Source organism: Asterias rubens, chromosome 8 (assembly GCF_902459465.1).
Source record: "Asterias rubens chromosome 8, eAstRub1.3, whole genome shotgun sequence".
In the NCBI taxonomy this organism is placed as follows: domain Eukaryota; kingdom Metazoa; phylum Echinodermata; class Asteroidea; order Forcipulatida; family Asteriidae; genus Asterias; species Asterias rubens.
Window position 1 is genome coordinate 9882661 of NC_047069.1, and position 23293 is coordinate 9905953.

Below are 23293 nucleotides of genomic sequence, written 5' to 3' on the forward strand. Positions count from 1 at the left end.
ATCTGTTGTACATGAAACAGGTTTTCAAGGACTTATTAATTTGTGTCTGTTTTTCTTTTGTTTGTTTTTATTATTATAGGACTGTTATAGGGCTTCAAATTAAGCTCAAGCACTTCTTCCAAATATAAAATAATATGCCATTCTTAAAAAGGGCTTTATCACGACCACCGAAGGTGTTTCAACATGCTTATTGTTTTTTATTGTACCATGTATTTACAAAGAACCATGTAACATTTACTACATGGTGTTGTGACGCAGTCTGCAGCCAACCGTACCAGAAAACACTAGGGTGAACCCCTTCAATTCACAATAAGTGTACTGGGTTCTTTTACGTGCATTACACAACACAAGGGTCCCATCTGAAGGATGAACCAATAACGGTTAAGTGCCAAGACCAGGACTCCAGCCCACACTCTGCTAATCGGAAACACCAGAGCTTGAGTCCAGCCGTCGATTTCACAAAGAGTTTAGGCGCCTTGTCAAAACGTCCAAGCCGTTCCATTCCGCGTGCATTCTGCGTGAGTCCGCGGATTTTTGTAACAAAAGAACCCGTAGCAACCGGGCATGTCCACGGCCACGACGGCTCATTTACATGTCAATAAACATGAATATTCCGGGGACTCCGCGGAGCTACCGGTCGGCCATTGTAAGGTCCAGCTTATGAGCTGACCGGCGGAACCGCGGAGGAACGTAGGTGGTTAACAATGGTTTTACCTTTGCAGATTAAAAAGCAAAGTAAGGGTGGATGTGTAACTAAAATCCATTTCCTCCAATGTGTGACTTTTAAGACTTGGTTGGGCCTACATAACCAAAACATGAATTTTAAAAATGGTTGTCTTTATTCCCGGCTTCGACTGACAAAAGTTCCAGTCTACGTGCAAACTCCGTTCCAAGTGGGCCAGAGTATCCAGGGGACAATTTTAACTGTTCGTTCTTACTTTCCAAGCGGAAAACATTAGTTTCTTATTTATAAAATCCCAAGTCACCGTCACCAATGAACAAATATACACACCTGTGCGAGTGTGTCTCCATGTCAAAACAACCAGATAGTCTGGTTTGTCCAATGTGTGAGGGGGAGGAAGCCACAGTTTCAGAGACCGGTGTTTCTATTGGCTGTTGAATTTCCATAAAGCGCGTAACGAATGTTTTCATTGGTCGATTTTGCCCTACTGCCAGAGCAGCATATTGTATTCAACATCATGGAAGAAAACGTTTAGTAGTCGCGGCGGGGGTGATTTCTTATTAATTTAGCATCGTTTTTCTTGCGGGAAAATATTGATTAATAATGTGAATGGTTTCAAGTTAAAAATCGATATTTTTGTTTCAAGCATAAATGTTGCAAATTATGCTTCGCAAATTGGATCGCAACATTTGCGATGCACTTTTTACAATTGCATAGCAAATCATCAAAATTGTATCACAAATTGCGATGTGATACAGGCGAAATCGTTCCCTGAATATCACATGCACTGGATGGTGTAATTGTCTTGTCGGTGCGGCCTGTCCGCTTCCAGGAGGATGGTATTCGTGAGTAGAAAATGTATTGTTCTGGAAGAGCACGGCCGGTCCGCGTCCAAGCCGCTGATATTCGTGACCTGAAAATACAACTTGTTTATTCATGAACTTATTGTAATACTAACAATAGCGCCCGGCAAGGATAGCTCATTAACTTCGCCGCGCTTCAACGCACATGGCCGTTCTTCCGCGGACTGTCCGAGGTCCTTAGCAACGGCGGTATTTGCTGTCCAGTCCGCAGACTGTCAGCGGAGGAACGCCCGGGACGTTTTGACAAGGCGCCTTAGGACTCCTCTTATGTCCAGTTAATTTAGGATTAATCTTAAGGTCTGCATGCTACAGTGCATGGTTGGGAATCGTCCTAAGTCCTAAGATTAGTCTTAAGTTAGGAAGAGTTTTGTGAAATCTTATTGAACTGCTCGGTCACGACACCACGGACACCACAAATCGTATTTAAAATTTGCTTTTTCCTTTATAATCAAGTAGGACCAGTTCCATTGCGACAATATGTCTCATATTAATATTTGGTTTGCGGTAACACCATGTGTGCATCTTCTTGCCAGGTAGATTATGTTCTTTCTAGAACTTGTCTTGCTGTATATACTACCGCTGAGTGGATTTTCGGAATTCGGGAAACTTCTTAGTTCTTAAGAACTGTCCTGCTTATTAACTACGACCATGGGTGGAAGGTAGAAATCAGTCAGGACTACTACTTTAACTTTAGTGGATCAAGGTTACTTCTTGTTATTAAACTTCACTACTGTGGAGTGAATTCTTAATTGGTCTCAACGCTTCGACTAGCTTGCTGTAGTCATTGTCAGGAGACTGATGACCTATTTAAAATTGTGATTAATTTGATTCTTACCGATGTCCTTGAAGCTATCCAGTACACTGTTGTTTCGATGCTTGCCTCTCAGGAAACTTCCCTTCTTTGGCCGTTTGGTCAGAGGATCTACAGGCAGAAAAAGAAAATCAAGAAAGCTGTAATTACACATTTTCTCAAAACTTGATTCAACTGAGGATTGTTTTTAAAGGCAGTGGACACTGTTGGTAATTACTCAAAATAATAATTAGCATAAAACCTTACTTGGTAACGAGTATAAAACATTGTAAGAAGCGGCTCCCTCTGTGAAGTGCCATAGTTTTTGAGAAAGAAGTAATTTTCCACGAATTTGATTTCGAGACCTCAGATTTAAAACTTGAGGTCTCGAAATCAACCATCAAACGCACACAACTTCGTGTGACAAGGGTGTTTTTGTCTTTCATTATTATCTCGCAAGTTCGATGGCCGATTGAGCTCAAATTTTCAAAGGTTTGTTATTTTATGCATATGTTGAGATACACCAACTGTGAAGGCTAGTCTTTGACAATTACCAATAGTGTCCACTGCCTTTAAATGCACACAGGTGATGGGCATAACAAATTATGAATGTTACTACTGGATTAGACCAGGGCCCAACTTAATGGCTGGCTCTGCTTTTTTTACGGTAAGCAAAGCCTAACCTCTTACAGAAGCAGATAGATCCATGCTTACTTCAAGGGTATTTTAGGGGTTAGCAGGAAATGTTACTTGTGCGCGTACGACTACTCCAAGTTATTAGGCATTCTTCACTACACAGCTAGTACAGAATTTCAGTGCTTGCCTAGCAAACAAAGAATGGTGACCGTAAACGCTGAAATAGAATCTCTGCAGCACTGGGATGGTTTTCAAACAAACAAATAACACATCTTGGATGATTTTAAAGGATAAAGGCAGTAAGGATCCTACATGTACATAAACCAATTTGGGATGGTTTTGAATAATTAAAGCAATACTGTCCTTTGAAGGTTTTGAAAGCAAATCCATGTGTCCATCACACATTGCACGTAATACGTTTTGTGCGCAATCCTTGAAAAGAAAAAGCATTGCTCACCACATATTGGGAACAAGGACCCTATGGACTTCCCGGCTTAAAGGCAGTGGACACTATTAGTAATTGTCAAAGACTAGCCTTCACAGTTGGTGTATCTCAACATATGCATAAAATAAACAACCTGAGAAGATTTGTGCTCAATCGGTCGTCGAAGTTGCAAGATAATAATGAAAGAAAAAACACCCTTGTCACACGAAGTTGTGTGCGTTTATATGGTTGATTTCGAGACCTCAAGTTCTAAACTTGAGGTCTTGAAATCAAATTCGTGGGAAATTACTTCTTTCTCGAAAACTATGGCGCTTCAGAGAGAGCCGTTTCTCACAATGTTTTATACCATCAACCTCTCCCCATTACACGTCACCAAGAAAGGTTTTATGCTAATAATTATTTTGAGTAACTACCAATAGTGTCCACTGCCTTTAACAGCAATAGGAATCCTACATAAACTCATATATCCGTTGATTTTGAAGATTACAGCAGTATTTAGCATTAACATTCTTTTCTCAATGGCAGCAGACTGACCAGGTAAATCCATTGCTCTGTTTGGATGTGTGCGCATGCTCAGAACCAAGTAAACAATGGAAATCTACCTGGCAAGTCTGCTGCCACCTAGTTTTCCAGAGTCGCCCATTGAATTTGGAGTATACTGCAGAAGTACGGATACAACAAAACACTCATTTGTTGATTTTGAAGGATCGGATGGAGGCAAGAGGTTGTTAAATTTTATTTTATTTTAAGTAAGCTTGGATATATTGCATGTAAAAAATGACAAAATAAAAAAAGGGATTATTTTGGCATCCTATCGGACTGAAAAATCTTCTCATTTGGTTGGCAGCCTCATGGGGTATTTTTTGTTCTGTAACGACAGTAATGGCACTAGTACAGTAGACTAAATATAAAGCACATCGCAAAAGAATTCCAATTTCTAATCTTTAATTAACCATGAAGCCGTAGGCCATTAGAGTCAAACCGCTAAAATCAAAACCCTCTCCGTGGGGTGGGGGGGGGGGGAGTGCTTTCCCAGAAAGACAAATGAATACCTGCCCATGGCCAGCTGTGTACAATCTCTATTAGCTCAATGGGCTAGAATTCCTGACCAAAAATCAAAACTTTGTTGATCAGTCACGACCACCTATAACAAACCATGACCTAACCTGCTTTCCACCTTAAAGGGTTTGGGTAGAATAAGTGCTGTAGTTTTTGAGAAATGAGTAAAACAAAGTCATGAAAATAAGCTTCGTCTCATTAGAAGACGAACATTAATTTTAACACGTACAACGTATTAACCAATACTGGTATTTCAGCGACTCTCCTGAAAACATCGCTCTGTGATTTACACTGTTTTTATCTATAAAAAAACTTGATCGCTGAAACTTGTACAAGTAAATTATCAATATAAACCACAAGGGAAACTGACTGGGTAAATTTTGAAATGAATTTTGCGGTTGAACAAAGGGCTAGATAGCTCAGTTGGTAGAGTGCTGGCATGTTAATCCGGAGGTCGTTGGTTCGACACCCCACTCTAGTCAATTCTTTGTTCAACCGCAAAAAACAAGTAAATTATATTACATACATCTTCATTCACAGTGAGTAGGGATTCATGTCATGGCCAAATACAAAAGGTATCAAAACCCTTTAAGCTGGCACTGGAATTACCAGTAACTAATAATATTACTCAATAGCCAGTGACCCTTAAAAAAAATATGACAAAATATAATCAGTCCACAGGAATGTGTAGTGACATAAACTAGCAGGACACCAGGCCGCAAACCCACCCTGTTGGAACCAATTGTCCCTAGGGCTTGTGGTTTTATTATCGGGGTATATTATGACACTCTTAATGGGGGCAATTTCCACTACAAATTACAGTCATTTTTTTGTTGGTCTAAGTTGGAATAATTTGAAGGGGCCTTATAAGCGTTCATTTACGTCTGCCCCCGCAATGATGTCCCCCTGGGAGAACTCACAATTGAGTTTCACCGCTTGTAATTATCGCACAGAGATATCAATTCCGTTTGATGTTGATGTTTTCATCGGGATCTATGTATTGATATGCCCAGGATTTTCTCTGCTTGAGAGATGATCGTCCCCCTGCCATTTGTGATTAGGTCATAGGTCCTCGTTTGAGAGTGGATTGTTGTTTTGTTCTCTATGACTAAAGAAAACATAATTTTAACGGACCTGTATGCTTTGTTTTTGAAATGGCAACATTTAAAACATTTCGCGACAAAAACCTGAGCAACTCTTTTAAAAAAGGACCTCACAAATTATACACACAAATTATATACACAAAAACAGAAATTCAGCGATTATTTTTGAAGTTGTACAGAACGAGGATGACTTTCCAGAAAAAATTTCATTCCACTAGTAGGGTACCAATGCATTTTCTCCTTAGTAAAGGGCACCCTTTGAGGAAATTAAAATATTCTACTGGGGCATTTCTATTTTCAAGGGCACCGAGGCAATGACAAGGGGTCATGGAGGCAATCGCCTTCAATGCCTCCGCACAGTATAGGAGGCCTGAGGCCGATTTCAGTCAAAGGGCTGTGACTGATCTTAACTGCAAATCAATCGTTGTTGCTAAGTAAAGTGTGATGTCACAATACAGATCACTATGGTAATACTGACAATTTGTCTTGTGATGAATTTTATTGCTTTGTGATGGTGATCTTAGGAGGAAGTTGGATCGGGAAGAGTGTGGGGGAAGGTGGTATTGAAAGTGGGGTGGTGGGGTGGGGTAGGGTGGGGTGGGGTAGGGTGTGGTGGGGTGGGAGACAGGCCTTTAATATCATATTGATAGGAGAAGCTAAGCTACTTGTACTCTATTAATTTACAATCTTAAAGTCTACATTTTGAAGTGGGCACAAGGGCCATCGTCCTTTTTAATATAAACTGTCAAACTGGCATATGAAGCCGGCTCTAAACAGCATAATAATAATAACAGCCAGTTTTTATATAGCGCTTTTCACACCCGGAGGTCGTCCCAAAGCGCTTCACATTATTACCCCTGGTCACTGGGCCTTAATTCACTCCTTAAACCATCTCAGCTCCCTTGTGGGGAGTATGCAGCCTGCCCAACATTAATATGCGCTACTCGGCTAAATCAATCACAAGAACCATCTCTGCCCTCACAGGTACCCATTTACCCCTGGGTGGAGAGAAGCAATTATAGTTAAGTGTCTTGCTCAGGGACACAAGTGTCAAGACCGGGATTCGAACCCACACTCTGCTGAACAGAAGCACCAGAGCTTGAGTTCGGTGTTCTTATCCACTCGGCCATGACACATGTTTAAACACCATGTATTCCAATATTTGTTACATCATATTAAAAACCATACTCAATTAATCATGTTTCTTTCATACCCAGATGTTCAGTTTCACATTCCACATCTCATGTTCTACCTAAAGTTGCAAACTTAAAATCAAATTTATTGTGCACAGTTTTGATGGCACTACAACCGTTTGCTAGATGCAGTATACATCCTTTATAATTTGAGAAAGACATCATTTCTCTCCCCCGCCAATCTACGTCTGAGCTTGATTAAAGTGACTTTACATGCGCACATGTACACATTGTACCACAGATATTAAAATTGTTTTGCCCTTGGACTGAGCTAAGATTTCAGGGTCACCCCATCACTCAAGTACGTCACGAGCAAAATCTGCTTTTCATGAAGCTAAATAGATTCAAAGTAAGTGTACGGCACAACGAGTAAGTCCCAATCACACCCAATTGCACGCAACGCTGGCCATGCATGCCACGAAATATGTCGGTAATTACTATTCTAACCCAAGAAATAGAAAGACTGCTTTCTTTCAGGCCGGAAAGATCAAGAAAAAAATACACATATTTTTCCTATTTTGTTTTTCAACATTCCACAGTGAGGCACTATACACAATGATTTGATGCTCGGATGGAGGGCTTTGTGATTGCCCATTCAGGCTTTATGAATCCCCCACAGATATAGCATTACAACAGATATGACTAAACCAAAAGTAGGCCGACATAATATCTCACTACCATGCATAAGGAACAGAGGGAGGGGGGGGGGACCCTCCAACGCTTTATGGTGTTGACATTTTGGTTGCACTTTCTGGAGGGATCTCTTACGGATATCAGAAGCCAAGATATGGTATGCTGCCGCAACAATAACTTCCTGATAATTAGGTTGATGTTTATCTGAGATATTTGTACTGTCCCCTTATACACGACTTAAGCCCAGTTCATACTTCTTGCGAATGTGAAGTGAATTTTGACATCACATGGCTGTTTTCGCAGAGGTTGAGCACAACTAGTCAACTGATGCCAATTGTTCGTTACAAACTTGTGGCGTCAACATTTGTATCGCATTCGCAGGAAGTGTGAACCGGGATTTTCTTCGCAGGAAAGCCCAATTTGGACAAGAAAAACAAATTCAAATGCTTATTTCGGGGGGCAACAACAAAAGGAATATTCAGTTATGATTCAAAGAGGATTTATACTCTTTCAGTGCCTGTTTTGATTTTTTGTTGTTGCATTTTTAACCTAAGTGCCCAGTTTTTAAAGTTTTTAAAGTTTTTTGGCATTGTATACAAAATAATAAATAAGTCCCTCTCACCAAACAATGTATTTGCCTGAATTGTGTTGCCTTGGTACATCCCAAAGCCAATAGTATGTCTTGAGTGGTATGCCCTCTCGTGATAGCGTGGGTCATAAATGTACGAAAGTAGAGCATACATGTAATGACCTTGGCACTGACTGGTTTTTTTCTCCCATTAATTTCAAGCATTAAACTGATTGCTTTTTTTGTATAAAGTGACAGAGCATTTCAATAGGTTGTAGGAAATAAATTCTGAAAAAAATGAAATCTGAAAACAAGATGTGGTCTCCTGTCACAACAAATAACTTCCGGATAATTTGGTTGATTCTTATCGTTGATATTATGACTGTTACTACATATGAGTTATTTCGTAGGGGCACTCAATTTTTACAAGAAAAACAAATTAAAATGTTCATTTCTTGGGCTTCAAAAAGACTGATTATTCGATCATGATTCAAAGGGGGGACAGGTTTTCTTCCAATGATTTCAAGCATTAAACTGATTGCTGTTTTTCTACAAAGTGACATAGCATTAATATGTTGTATGAAATAAATTCCAATGACTAAATGAAAGTATTGTGCAAATGTACATGCCTGAAGTCCCTTGGGATCTTTAAGAAATTATTTTCTCAGAATATACTCAATATATTTCATCATCGTTTTCGTGAAGAGTCAATTCTTTTAAAAAATCATACTTTTTGGTAACAAATCTGTGTTTTTCCACACATTTTGAATGTTATCATAAACATTTTATTTATTATTATTATTATTAAGTTTCAACTGATAAAATAGCACAAAAAGAATTTTACAAAACTCTACAGTTTTGCGTTTTGTGGAAAAGCCACATTTCAACTGTAATTTTTCTACGTTGACGTACGTAGTGCCAAAAATTACGTTTTGAAAACTCATGAAGCGACACATTGTATGACCTACAAAAAGTTTTCATGAAGAGACACTTGTGTTTGGTTTGTACATGGCGCGCTGCATACAGAGAGAGATTGACAAATTTGAAGACGAAACACTTGATAAATAACCAAATTATCTGAAAATATGTGATTTTAGCAGAGGGTAAAAAGTCCACAACAGTCAAACCTGGGATTATGGTTAGAAACGAGCATTATTGATAAACAAACAAAGGTGCACAAAAAAGACAAATAAAAACAACAACCTAGGCATTCCCCCTTCAAGACGACAACAGATGGCTACAAAACATTCGTTGTCATAAGAAAGAGGGGAGGCGGAGCCAGAGGAGGAGGATGAGGAGGAGGAAGGGGATGGGTGGGTAAGAGGCGAGTAACCTCTGATCAGATTGCAAAGAGTGTCCTTTGATAACTGGACTACCCTCCGGCTGCGCTCTCTGTCTGTGCTCTCTGTCTGCATTCATCTCACAAACATTGTATTCTTCCGCATCTCATATAAAAAAAATACTACAGTAGTACGCCACATCTTATATGAGCCATTCACCGCATCCTAGCAACTACACATGTATAGATTTGTGACGTAAAATGAATCCCCCCTCCTCCTCCTTCCAGCCTGAGCATACATAGAAGTGAAGTGTTAGACGAGCCCGTCGGATCCGTTACACACGGTGCTTTACACACAGGTTTTAGTAGATAAACAAGATATCGTGAAGATGGCGCTACTCGGCATGAAATAAGAGCGGTTTTTTTCTTGTGAGTTTTGTTAATTTTCAGGGCTGGGTTTATAATGTATAGGACAGGATGCGGTGTGTGTGTTTAGAGGCTGATTTATGCTCCCACTGGGAGCTGATCATAAATTGAAAGGAAAGGATGGTTTGTTGATAAACGATATCAATTGTGATGGAAGTCCATCGCAGTCAAAACAATAATAACCCCTCAAAATAGAACCCTTAGAAATTAAAATCATTGAATACAGTTAAAGAAGTTTATTCATGAACATTTTTTATTTCATGCGTAGGCTGATTCAGAGCTGTTCTAAAAAACATCATCCCAAAGTATTTTAGTATAATGTTGCGCCTAGCTAGTCAGCTCTCAATATGAGTGAAATGATTTCCAAACGTATAACATCCCTCCAAAAGTTTACATCTTGGCTATTCCCTTTTTTGGTGGGGGGTGGGGTGGGGACATAATGTAGGGATACTGGTCTTTGACAATAACCAATGTTGGCCGAGTGGTGTAGGGGCCCGCTACTGCAAATTGCACATACTAATGGCAGAGATGGTGGCAGTATTATACAGTTTGTAGTCAGGACAGAATGGGTTAATGGTTCTGATGAAGAGATAAAGAGTGGGGGAAGTAAGGGTGAGGGGGAAGAGAATTAAGAATAGAACCACATCAATTACGACACCTTTAATCCTATTAGTATCATCCCATAGTAATCTTTAAGGTAGAGGATCAGCTTCCATTAAACCACTCCAGGTTGGGGAAGCAATCACCATTATGGCTCGGGCAGAAAAGTTTTATGTTACCCTTATTCCTTGTATCATTGTTTTTTTTACAGCCTTTGACAAAGATTCTTGCATTTATACCATTGGTCCTTTTGGTTGGTCAGCAGTTTGCAACAGCTTATTTCATTTTCTTATTGCTTTTTTTATTAACAACTTATTTTGTTTCGTTTTGGTGAGACACATGGAGAATGTTATGTTAACGCTGCATATGCATTGGGCCTTAATATCTCAAACAAATAGTACTAAAGAACAAAACTTTCATGATTTTTGGAAATCTGCCAAGCCACAGGACAAGCCCCCCCCCCCTCCAAAAAAAAGTCAAATAGTACCCCCCCCCCCCCCCCGATATTAAAGCCAAATTTGTTTAATGGTGCCTGACATTTTCAACCCTATCAGAGTCTTTCTCAAAGACTAAAGACTCTGAGAAAGCCTTCGAGAAAGACTCTGCTAGGGTCAAAACTATTTGTTTGCATTTATATCATAGTTCCTTTTGGTAGGTAAGCAGTTTGCAACAGGTGATTCTATTTTCTCCCAATATTAAAAAAATAAAAAGGAGCAACCCAAGAAATCAAAGAAAGAGCTTGAAGATACCAAACAAAATTAACACAATAAGGTAATGAAATTGCACAAAGTTTGTCTGATTGATTTAACCTACATGGTTATCTCAGAAACTTGTTTTTTACTTCTTCCCAGTCCTCTGGTTTTATTTAATCAGTTAATTCAGAGTGTAATAGCTTGTCATTACCGTTAGACTACTGTATAACAACAGGCATTAAGAAGGCTTAATAGCTTATGGCATCATCCATCATTACTCGATAATGGGACAAGGGGACACGCATGAAGAGGAACGCATCAGGGCTGCTTAATTTTGCTTAGCAATTGTCTGCTTAGCAGAAATGAGCAGGATACCGGTCTCAAATTATACATGTGACTTGGTGGTTTGGTTGGTAACGTTATTATGGTAAGCATAACTTTGTTGTGCTTAGCTATTTGTTTGTGTTTAAGCAGTTCTATGAAAATTGGCACAGGGGTTCTCTGTGGATTGCTGAGCAGGCTCTTGAGAACATAATAGGGTCGATAATACGGTGGTCAGTAATGGAGGGTAGCGGAGGGCAGGGAATAGGTTTGGAAAAAATGAATCAAGATTTGACGGGATGAAGAACATGGTTCAGGGATGTTGATGACCTGGATGTTCTTAACTCACAAGGGGCAGCAGGAAATGAGGTTGATGGAAATGAATCGGCTAAATATAAAGGCAAAAATGATTGAGTCGGTGTAGCTCTGTTGTCAAACTTGAAGAGAAAGTTTCTTCCGCAGAGAAAAGATAGATACATAGATAGACAGACAGAGTCAATATTAGGGTGTGTCTGGAGAATTCTAGATTGAACCCCTTGTACTGACGTCAGACGCTGCTACCTGAATATAATAATAATAGTAGATTCTGAAGCGTTCATATCTGTCACTCAGTGACGTTCAAGGCGCCTCAACAGTGCTCAGAAAATCCAGAGCAAATTTATCTACGTAGGTAGAATAATCGCTAATAGGAAGACACATACTGACAGTAACGCTTCTCAGATTCAAATTTTGTGGTATAAAAAACAGTTTGTCTTTTCCTGAGCAATGGGAAACTGTTGATAGTATAAAACATTGGGAAAGAGGTGATTTCTCACTCTAATATTAAAATACTTCGACCTGCAGCCTTTAGGCAACTAAAAAGCGCACATATTTGTACAACAAGGGTGTTTATTCTTTTATTATTCTCTTGTATCTTTAATGACCAATTGAGTCAAAATTTTCACAGATTTGTTATTTAATGCATTATATATCAAGACCAAGTGAGCTGGTCTTGAGCAATTACCAAAATCTTTCTTTACCATCGAACATAACCTACACAAAACAATATTTGTTTTAAAATCAACCGATCACCACGTGTTCTCTTCAACACTATCAATAAATCAAATTCTACGAGAGGAACGCAAACATCATTAAATAGCAACAGCAGAACTTATCATATCTCAAAAAACCACATACAGTGTCTGTAGTGGTTATAATCAGGGCTCGATTTCACAAAGCAATAAAATCCATCATAAGACAAATTTTCAGTATCACCATAGTGATTTGCATTGTGACATCACACTTAACTAAGCAACTACGACTGATTTGCAGTAACGATCAATTTTAGCTCTTTGTGAAATCGGGCCCAGATCCTAGATCTAATCTGATATGCTTGTCAACAATTGCATTTCAAGAAACTTGACATCTAAACCATTGATGGGCAGCGACTTCCAAAACAACAAGAAAGCTGACCACTAACGGAGGAGTCCGCACACCATATGGTCACAGAGTATGCCGTCGTTAGTAGATGACAATAAGCTATACACGAATCCCCAAGGAATGTATGAAGGGCTGTAATGCTCAAACGTTTTAAAACGCTGAGTGGTCTGAAGGAAAGTGAATTTAACAGCACGTTTTTAGAAAACAAATTCTTTATGGCCATCACACAGTGAAATTGAGTTTATATTCGAGGGATAAATAAAACATGGGTCACGTACACGGATCAGAAATCAAGCTTTTTCATGCGCACTTATTTGAACACAATTATGAATTGCAGTGGGAAATTTTAAATTTTGTTTCTTTGCTTGTTGCATGCGCTGGAACATTAATAAGGTGGTTTTAAATGGTTCTTTTGGGACATGTGGGTTTGTACATGTACACTATGAACCTTGGTTTTGGGTGTGTTTTTTTTTCTCAGCAGATTTTTGTTATACATTTGCATCTGGATCAAAGCCATAACACCTCCCAGATATTACAATTCAGGAAGTTTACAGACTCTGTGCTTCATCACAGATACAAAGCTACAGAGTTTGACACAATGTGGTCTACTTGCTTTCTCCCTTAGGTGATTGCATTATTTCTCTAAAGAAAATTTGAAAGCTCAAGGAGGTTTTCAGAAAATCCTGAAATCAGGAAAACATCCCAAGAAATCAGGTGCCATGTAATGACAAGATTTAGGCACCTTTTAACTTGTAGCAGAAAATGCTCTGAGGATGAAAGATAAAAGCACAAAAAAAGTCTCAACTATTCAAATGTTATCAAAACAAAATGAATAAAGTAAAGTTATTAGTAGACCGTTTGAAACACCTGCCTCTCTGTAAAAATTCTCAGAAATAAATTTTCAAAGAAAGCCTGCCGAGACGTTTGACTCCTTATAAAGAAGTGATCTTGCTTTGACGTCATCCTTCTCCAGAGGGTTAAAGAAAGGCAAGATGGACGAGTTATGCAAAAAGAAATACAACTGAAGAGGGGAAAATATATACATGGCGCGGCAGTGGAATCAAATGCAAGTACACGCTAAACAAGGAAAGTAACTAAAGATGGAGCTGAAATGAGAGCTCAGTCGAGCTCTCACATTAGGGAGAGGGCGGCAATTGCCGCCAAGATGATAAGAACTAAAAAATATGACAGGCCAAGGAACATCTCTGGAGTACTGAGTGGAGCACTGAACGTTCTTTCATTCCACTCGAGTACACATTCAACATTTCTAAATTTATGCCATGTTAGTGACGGAAAGCACTCCGTGAAGGATCAATCCAAATCGCATTTGCTTCATCCACAATCAACAACGCCACAGCGACATTCGACGTTGAACTACCTGACGAAAATGCCAAGGCCTCGCCTCAAGTCGTTGCACACGCACGATGGAGATCCGCAGGGACAACTGGTCTGACGGGGGCCTCCATACAAGAATGGAGAAGATAAAGATAAAAGTAAAAATAAGAAAAAAATCATGTGGAGCAGGAAGACGGGGGATGCAATCAGAAGATTCTGACGATACCAAGTCCCTGGAAAAATTTGTCGGCTAGTGTTTATGCAAAATTGTTGATGTTGCGGTTCAAAGACAGAGACTGTCAATGACAATGTAATGCTAATATGGGGATGGGTTGACTAAGCTGTGACAACAGTGAATATTTCAATCTCATGTCAAAACTCTGCAAAAACATGTTGTACACATATTTAATGTGGACCCATAAATACAACTGAAAATAATGAAAATAATGCATAAAGCATAATAGGATGATCCAGTTCCAAAAACTGTAAACAAAAAAATGGTTATGAAACAAAATTCTGACGGTAACTCTATTAAATTTTAAGTGTAATTCCTTAAAATAATAACCTAAAGTATAATTCCTTAAAATAATAAAGACTATTTCAATGAGGTGTATTTATGCATATCTTTATTATGTTTCTTCCTTTACATTTTTAAATCTACCTCTTCAATATGCAAATAAGGTTATGTAACAAAACTTCACAACAATTGTTTGACGTATCCGTTAAATATAATATGTAAAGTATCATTCCTTAAAATAAATATATATATTTCAATGAGGTATTTTTATGCATATCTTTACATTCTTTCTTGAAATTTTTAAATCTACCTCTGTAAAATGCAAATTACATGCACATGCTGTACACAAACCATGGCTTCACAGTGGCGTAAAAATCAACTCTTTATTAACCCTCTCATAAACAATACACACAGCGCATTAAATCCCACAGATGATCAATATAAGGAATCAATGTAAATGCTGGACACTGCAGTGGCCATTAACGGCCTGACCACACTAACAGAATCTATGAGCTCAACATGGGCCTCAGGTAATGCTTGACAAATCCGCAGAGCCAAATATAGCAGCCATAAACAGTGCAGGCCTTGATTTTCATCTTTGAAAGGGCAAGGCCATTTTCAATTTGCAAGGGGCACTGCTCATTTTGGTCCATGGGAAACTTTTGGTGAAGACCAGAGGCAACAGAGGTCATTGTCTCCATGGCCTGCAGAACACTACAGCATGGTATATTGGCTGGTGTCCTATTCTGCTAAAATGCTAAGCAAGGGTTTTGTGTGCTAAGAAAATGTTTGTACTTACTAAAATAAAAAGAGCACCCGCCTCAACTTCATGTAGCTGCTTATCACAGAATGTCTGCGCTTATGGAGCTTCTGTAAACAGTATTCCAAGTGCAGGAGATGTAAATAAGAGCTTGATTTCTTTACATCTGAAGAAAATTTGAGCTATTTTTGCTGATTCAGCAAACATAAAAGAAGTCTGAATTCAGATAAAAGTCTGCAATTTTTATCCTTGTTCCATGTCTGTGAAGTTTTTCTCCCTGGAGAGCACTTTATTTATCAAAGATATTTATTGTGTTTTCTGCTAGTCAAAAAGCATTTTTCTAATCTCACTATTGAGTGGAAAAACAACAATGACCTTTTAAAATAGCAAAATTTAATAGAGAGGGAGGGAGCAATTTAATTTGTCAACTCTTCCGGGATTCTTCAGTCACTCAAAGCAGATAAATGGAGAATGTTAAAATAGAATTAGCCTTTGAGAAAGACCCTGCTAGGGTCGTAACATCAGGCCTTAAATATTTTTTGCCATAATAAAATGTTAGAAAACTTCTTTGTTTTTGGCAGTGTATTGTTTATTTCAATTGCAAGAAGAGGAGCAGCAGCTTCACCGATGCGTAATAACCGATCACGTCATGTTCATTGACAGTTGACATAAATTAGCCCATCTTATCCCAACCCCTGTCCACATTCACCTGTCTTAGACGATATCCCAGTCTGAGAGGTAGCTGGAAGCAACCTAACTAGAGATAGATACATACTTAAAGGAACATTACAGAATTGGTTTTGCTAACAAAAAAATTGCTGGCAGTGTAAGGCCACCACATACATAAACTGACAACCCTGAAGAAGTTTGAGAGCGATCGGCCATCTGGGCCATGAGAAAATAGTGACAAATCTGTTACACATTTTGCATGACATTGATACAAAACAGAAATTAAGAATAAAATGCTCATTGAGCGATAAACTCCAAACGCGAAATTAGACTCTTTTTTTTTCTCATCCAATATGACATTTCAGACGGAAATACTTCAAGGGATGTTTTCTACGATCATCATCATCAGACCATGTAAAGTTTGATTTAAATCTGTGCTCTTCACAATTTTGTTTCTGACCAATTCTGTAATGTACCTTTTAAAAAGCCTACATTGAAGCAAATACAACAAAACTCTTCAGTCATCATCATGGAGTGCACTTCGTCAATTATTAAACAGCTTGGTTTCTTATAGGTTGTGACATTTGTGTAGACAGGGGGTCCGGGTCCCAGATCTCTCACTGTTCAGTTTTATTAAGATGAGCTACTACTATATGGCTTCATGCAAAACTGACATGAGCTTAAATTAACAGAAAATGAGGGTGACATTAGAGAATTATTTATAGAGCGTCTTCCTACTTTGCTCTTTCATCAAGAGTCTTTGAAAGGCTTATATTAGTTCAATCATTTGTCATTATTAATAAGAGGGGTCATAGATTGGGGTTTGTAAACGTGATGTTGATTTATTGCCCGAATTGTCCATAAAGACACAATACAAGATAACCATGAACATTTTTAGCTGAATACAGTGTTTACTTTCATGCTTGTTGAGAAACAGCAAACAACTGTCATGGTATATTCATCAAGAAAGCAGACCAATCCACAATCAGCGAGGTGTACTTAGCAACCGCATCTATAGCCACAGCATTCACAAAAAGACAACAATGACAATTTAATTGGCAAAACTCGCCTTGAATGTGACAATTTCAGCTGAATACAAGTGTCTTCTTGTCAAAAGAAAGGCAAAAACTGTCAGGGCATATTCATCTTGAACGTCATACCAATCCATAATAAGCGAATGACGCGGGGTACCAACCGCATCTCTGGCCACATCATTCACAAACGGACACCATGGATGGTTGGATCTGCAAAACTCGCCTTAGAACGAGTTTTTGGGATTCAAATTTATCAAAAGACTGTTATTGAATTCTAATCAACAGGGACATTTCAGACCAAATCTTTTTACAGGATGTTTACTATAATAAGTAAGCTGTCTAAACAAAAATTCACACAAATTACCATAATATGACTCTACCTTTAACTAGTAAGTATAGAAAGATTATTAAAGAACATTTCAAGCGATTGTCCCTGCCAGGGGTTTTTGTTTTCTATATAGTTTTGAAACTGTGGCACAACCCTTGACCCCCCAAAACAAACTGGGGGTCCATTTTAATCCACGATGAAAAATCCAGAGAATAACGTTGTTTTTGTGACCATGGAGTTGTCTCCGGGGGGATACATGTGCAAGCCATCTCTCCAACGAAAGAAAAGAAAAGAAATCTTCATCCAATTGCAACAGATACATCAAAGCCGATGATAGCACCAGGATGGTGTTTTGCCAGAACCATAGAAACATTTTGATTGGAGTTGTATGAACTGGTCGCCCTGGAGAAATTTGATTCCTCGCTCGGCAACGTTTCCTCTTACAAATATCAACGCAACAGCTGCTCATGAATATGCTGAGGGAGAAAAACACGCAGTGGCAAGAAGCAAAACAAAAAGTGTGAACTTTGTTGAGGAGGAAAAACACATCCTGCTCAGAGATGAGCCTGATGACATTTTCACAGCATCACAATGGGGGCCACTCAAGATAAAGACAACACCAAAAAGGAACTAGTTCCCAATCTGGCAAGCAGTGGTGTACCCATCCCTATGAGAGTCCAGTATTATATCCTTACTATTCCCAATCGGGCTAGTGTTAGTTGACACTGACCCCCATGTGGACCACTACAGGTAGCGCTTTAACAGGATATTCACATTTCCTTGAGAGCGAGTCTCAACTGACTGCTCTTCCGTAACTGAGAATTATCATACGCGCAAAAATACTCCCCAAAATGTAATCCGGCAGTATATCGAGTAGTACTTGACTGATATTTTACTAGGAATTGCGACAATGAGGTGCCCAGTTGGTGTTTAAGTATGTGTCGGGGGTCCCCCCTGTGTGACTGAAAAGCTGATTATGCTGTGAGGTGATTGCGGGTCTTTCACGTCATTCAATGACCTGGTTTCAGAGAAAGAATACACTGTAGATTTGACGTGTGGACTGAGAACCTGAACATCACACTTGTTTTGGGAATTCATATAGTTGTATAAACCTGCAGACCATTCATGGCCTAATTTCATAGAGCTGCTCAAGTCAAGCAGAAAACAGTGCTTTTAAAACATTTCCTGCTCAGCAGAAATGAGCAAGGCAACAGGCAAGACAACAAAGAACATGTAACATGGTAGCTTGCTCGCTTTTTGATTTGCGTTTTGATTCTAAAACGTCCCTTTTTGATATGAGGCTGTTCGATATTCTGAATAACAAAATATATAAAGTAAGTTTTCCTCAAGACAACATGTATCTTGCTAGTTTGTTGCCTTGGTACATCCCCAAGACAAATCCTGAGATAACAGGATCGATTCATACACAGTTTGAGTACATAAACAAGTACATAAAAAAGCTCATAAACGTACCTTAATGGCGCTTTCTGAATACATAAAATAGAGCGTACATTGTACATGTAGGACCTTGGCACAGAAAAATTAAGCCTAACTAAGAGAGGTTTGTGGTAAAAGCATGTGAATATCACTGTTTGAGACGTGTTTCTTCTGAGAAGAGCCGGTGGTTAAGGACTCAAGTTTTTGATCAGTATTCTCTGATCATCTTCAGGGCTCTTCTAAAACAGTTTCACTCTCCATCCCTGTATCCGTGTTTCTTTAAACTGTTCCAGAGCTTTCTAATTTTGAAGTTAGAAGCAAACACCCAAGCAACACAGAAAAGCCACAATAACTTACAAGAATACTACTCTAAGCTATATTTGCTTCATTACCGATTATACATTGCATGTGCCTGATCCAAATGAAATTGCCCATCGGCAGCAGAGAGGCAGTCATTTGAGTCACAATATGTCACACCTCCAAATTGTAGTTTAAACTCTTAATTACGACTTGACAGTTAGACATCAAGTCATAGGGAACAAGCCCCACGAGGAGCTTTCTTGGGAAAACCAGGGAACTTAACTTGCCTCAACGGTTTCAAACAAATTATATCAAATTCACAAATGAACGGACATGGATGTGTGGTTCTCCACATGAAAATGTTTGGTCGAGTTATTTTTAAGACAGGCTCGAAGGTCAATTGTGATGCACTAATTTTCCAATAGACAGAGTCGTAATGAAAGTCTCTAACCTCACACTACAATGACGTAGCCCTCTTACAGAGCGAAAATTTGAAACATGATTTTATCAGACAACAACAAGAAATAGGTCTGTACATTCAAAAGAGGAATTTATGCATAGTTATACATGTAGGTTCAAATCCATTGCTGTTTTGATTCAATATCACAAAAATTAAGCAATGAACTTAAAATTATCTGGACAAAAACAATACAGACCCTAAAAGTGACTCCGTCAAATGTTTTGTTTTTTTACTTGGACTGGAATTATTTATAAAAACACAGCGGCATTTTAAACAATTTTCATGTTTAGAGAGTTTTTTCGTCTTTTTCATAATGGCTCTAGATACTTATTAATGAGCGGATATTAAGACTGGTTTTAATGGGTTTTTTTTATTGTGGTAGTTTTAATTGTAACTTTAATAGTTAATTTTTAAAGTAATTTTTATTGCTGTTACCTTTATTAATTCTAATTTAGCGGGTATGAGTAAATTTTAAGTGCATTTTCTTGTATTTGTTATTAATATTTTATTGTTCAGCACATTTGAAGAGAATATAAATGAATCAATTATTAGTATTAATTTCATTTTCATAAAACAGAATTCAACCTCGGAGACCCTCTATAAAGAAAAACTAAACTTAACAGCAAATGTCAAGGGCATTGTAAAATATGATCAGCGAACAACAATTAACAGAATACGTCGCTTCAAGATGTTAGCCGATCAAAATCAATTTGAGAAATTTGTTTTCCCATCCAAGTCAGTTTGCTAAAAGCAAAAAAAGAAGTGTATATAGAGAGTAAATCAAAGGAGAGGAAAGTGAGAAGATTGAATTGACAAGATTGATTTGTTCAGAGAAACAAAGTCTTTAGATTTGGATAAAGATACATCTATCTATTCAAGCACATGTCATAACATGTATACAGTGCATTTTATCTCGTGACAACTGAAAATGCTCACATCACTAAACAACTTCACAGCACCCATCAAGGGCGTTATCAAAACTGATTGCAAAACGTTTCAAGATAAAAAAATTCATCAGAATTTGAACTAAAACAATGACATTGATTTGTTCAGAGAAAACAAACTCACACTTGTTCGTTTAGATTTGGATTTAAATGCACCTATCTATTCAAGCACATGCCATTACATGTAACGGAGCATTTCATGTCCTAACAACTGAAATTGCTCAAATCACTAAACAACTTCACAGCACCCATCAAGGGTGTTATCAAAACTGATTGCAAAACGTTTCAAGATAAAAATTTCATCAGAATTTACGCTGATTATATGAATATCTAGCCAACGGGCAGAGAGCGAACGCGAGTCTCAGGTATCTGTAAGCACGTCATGGAAACCTGTGTCTACGCTAACCCGGGTATTCCCAAAACTTTCTCCACCGTTGAAAAAAAAAACTTGCATCTGACGGAGTATCGCATGAAAGTAGCGCATGAGGATCTTTTGGGAGTGTTGTTGATGCTAGTCATGGCATACCCACTAATGGATGCCCTTAAAGGCCTATCTGGTAATACATGACCTGCCTAAGCCTTCTCCCTTGGCTCCACACGAGAAATGAATGCCAGCCTTTCAGCAGGCCTGGTGCGCCCACTGTACCTACGTACACAACAAAACCGAGTCTCTTTTCTTGTTTAATTTTGGCATTTGGAGACACCAGTGGCCGTCCACGCTATATGTCAGGTTCAATAAAGAGGTTGGGAACTTGTGCCGACAGTGGACCTGGGAATTGTGAAGTGACGTCTATATAAAACCATCAGAGCTCCTGTCTAATCCAGGTTCCCTATTAAAGATTTATACAAGCTCAAATTCAGAGAGATAGGGAAAAGGTTATTTCGCTTCTTGAGAGGAAAACAAAAACCCACACACGGTCGGCCCGATTGTGTGTACACATGAGAAACTGAGATTGACTCAGTGAGGCTGGAGTAACAATATTGAGTTCTTGAGAGCAGTGGGCTTACAGAAAGTCACGGATATTGGTGTTCAAGTGGGTTTTTGGTACATTTTGATATCTAGGATGCAACACTTACAAAAAGAATTGATAGAGTTTTACTTTGTAGCATGATTATATTGTCATAATCCATCCGTAGTATGATGTAGTACTTTTTGCACAGCACGATTAACAAAATTCAACAAAAAACAAGTTCAGAATAATCTTACGCTGTTGGTTCATCAATGGACAAATAAAAACACTGCAATGGAAGACTTTGGAAAGTTCAGTTGGGCGGCATAATTAGACTTACCAGTTAAAGTCTATTGTTGACGTAGTTCTGAGCAGGCGCACATTTCCAATAACAGTGGATTTACCTGGTAAGTCTGCTGCCACCTATAGCTACGGGTTACCAGGAATTTTGGCATGTGCACATGCATTCTCCTTGCTACATTGTATTCCACGCTTACATAGCTAGCGCAGAAATTCGGCGCTTGCACGTTAACTGAGAATGGTGATTGTGAGCGCAGAATCCGATGGTAAGCAGGGCTGTGAAATTGTGCCCTGTCCTTGTGTGTCTGGCGACTTGCATTAAAAAAGAAAGACAAATCAAAAAGAAAAAAAACGTTACCTTTTGGTACGATGATGGGTCCAAGGTGCATATTCTGCAGTCTCTGGTGAGCAACCTTCTGAAGCTGACGTCTCTCCAGCTCAGATAGCTGCAACAACGTTGTCAGTGATAACGTCACCATACGACCACTTACACTGTGCCATCTGCAGCTTCCCTGTCAGAAAGAAAATTACAGAAACGCATTTAACATACAAATATTAATCCAAAAAACTGCCTGCTGGGGAAAAAAAAACGGAAAATGTTTATTTCATATGCTGCTAACTCCCTGAAAAAAAGTTGCATGTGTGCGTCTTGGGCCAATATATTTGCAATATGTGCCCTCGCTAGGAGAATGTAAACCCCTTGCCTGTATGGGCAAAGGGCACTACCCCCTTGCCTGTATGAGCAAAGGGCACCAAGGTATTTTCTCCTTGGTAAAGGGCACCCTATGATGAGGAATATGTAAATTTCTACTGAAGCATTTCAAGGGGACATGGAGGCAATTGCCTTTATTCCTCTGTGAAGGACATGTATAAGGACTGCAACCCTGTGCTTGTAATTCAGGCCAAACATTCTAGTAAAAATTGTGTAAAAGATTTGTAGAAAGTTTGGTTTACTGCTGTCATCTGAGTATCAAATCACCATTAGTTACAACCATCAAATAAACCCAAATCATCTTTTGACACAACCACCAATCTATAAGTCAAGAAACCAATAATACTTTCATCATCTCTGCCTCAGACCAGGGCCTGACACCATAGAGCTGCTTAAGCAGGAAATATTTGCTTAACAATTTTATGCCTAGTAAGAGATGAGCAGGGTAAGGGTTGCAAATTGTACACAATACAAGGTAGTTTGGCTGGTAACCTTATTTTTGTAAGAATAATTATGTTGTGCTTAGCTACTTTTTGTGCATAAGCAGCTCTTTCAAATTTGGCCAAAGCAATAGGTCAAGACAGGGGGAAAACAGTGACGAGGAAATGCTACCCCTTCCCTCCTTGACACTTTCAATTCCTTCCTCATGACTGAATCAAAACATCTTCAACATCTGATGTTAGCGAACCGAAGCGCAAGTTCCGAGAATTGTCATCATTTTGTAAACACGTATCATAAAGGAATGTTTCAGTATCCCTCAGTAATCACACCAGGTTCATGCCAGGAAATGACATCTCCACAAACCCAAACAAACATTGTTTCCGAGTTTACATCTCCT

At 38.8% G+C, this 23293-nt stretch overlaps 1 protein-coding gene across 2 annotated transcripts in view; it reads right to left on the reverse strand.

The window, feature by feature from the left end:
• LOC117293366 (rho GTPase-activating protein 6-like) overlaps positions 1-22251 on the reverse strand; it is a 58009-nt gene extending 35758 nt beyond the window's left edge. For both annotated transcript variants that reach the window (XM_033775661.1, XM_033775660.1), the window contains exons 1-2: positions 22102-22251; positions 2381-2467 (exon numbers count right to left, since the gene is read on the reverse strand). In XM_033775661.1, coding sequence (XP_033631552.1) covers positions 2381-2467; positions 22102-22222 — 208 coding nt within the window. In that variant the 5' untranslated portion in view covers positions 22223-22251. The remainder of the gene's footprint in view (positions 1-2380; positions 2468-22101) is intronic.
• Between the last annotated feature and the right edge of the window lie 1042 nt (positions 22252-23293).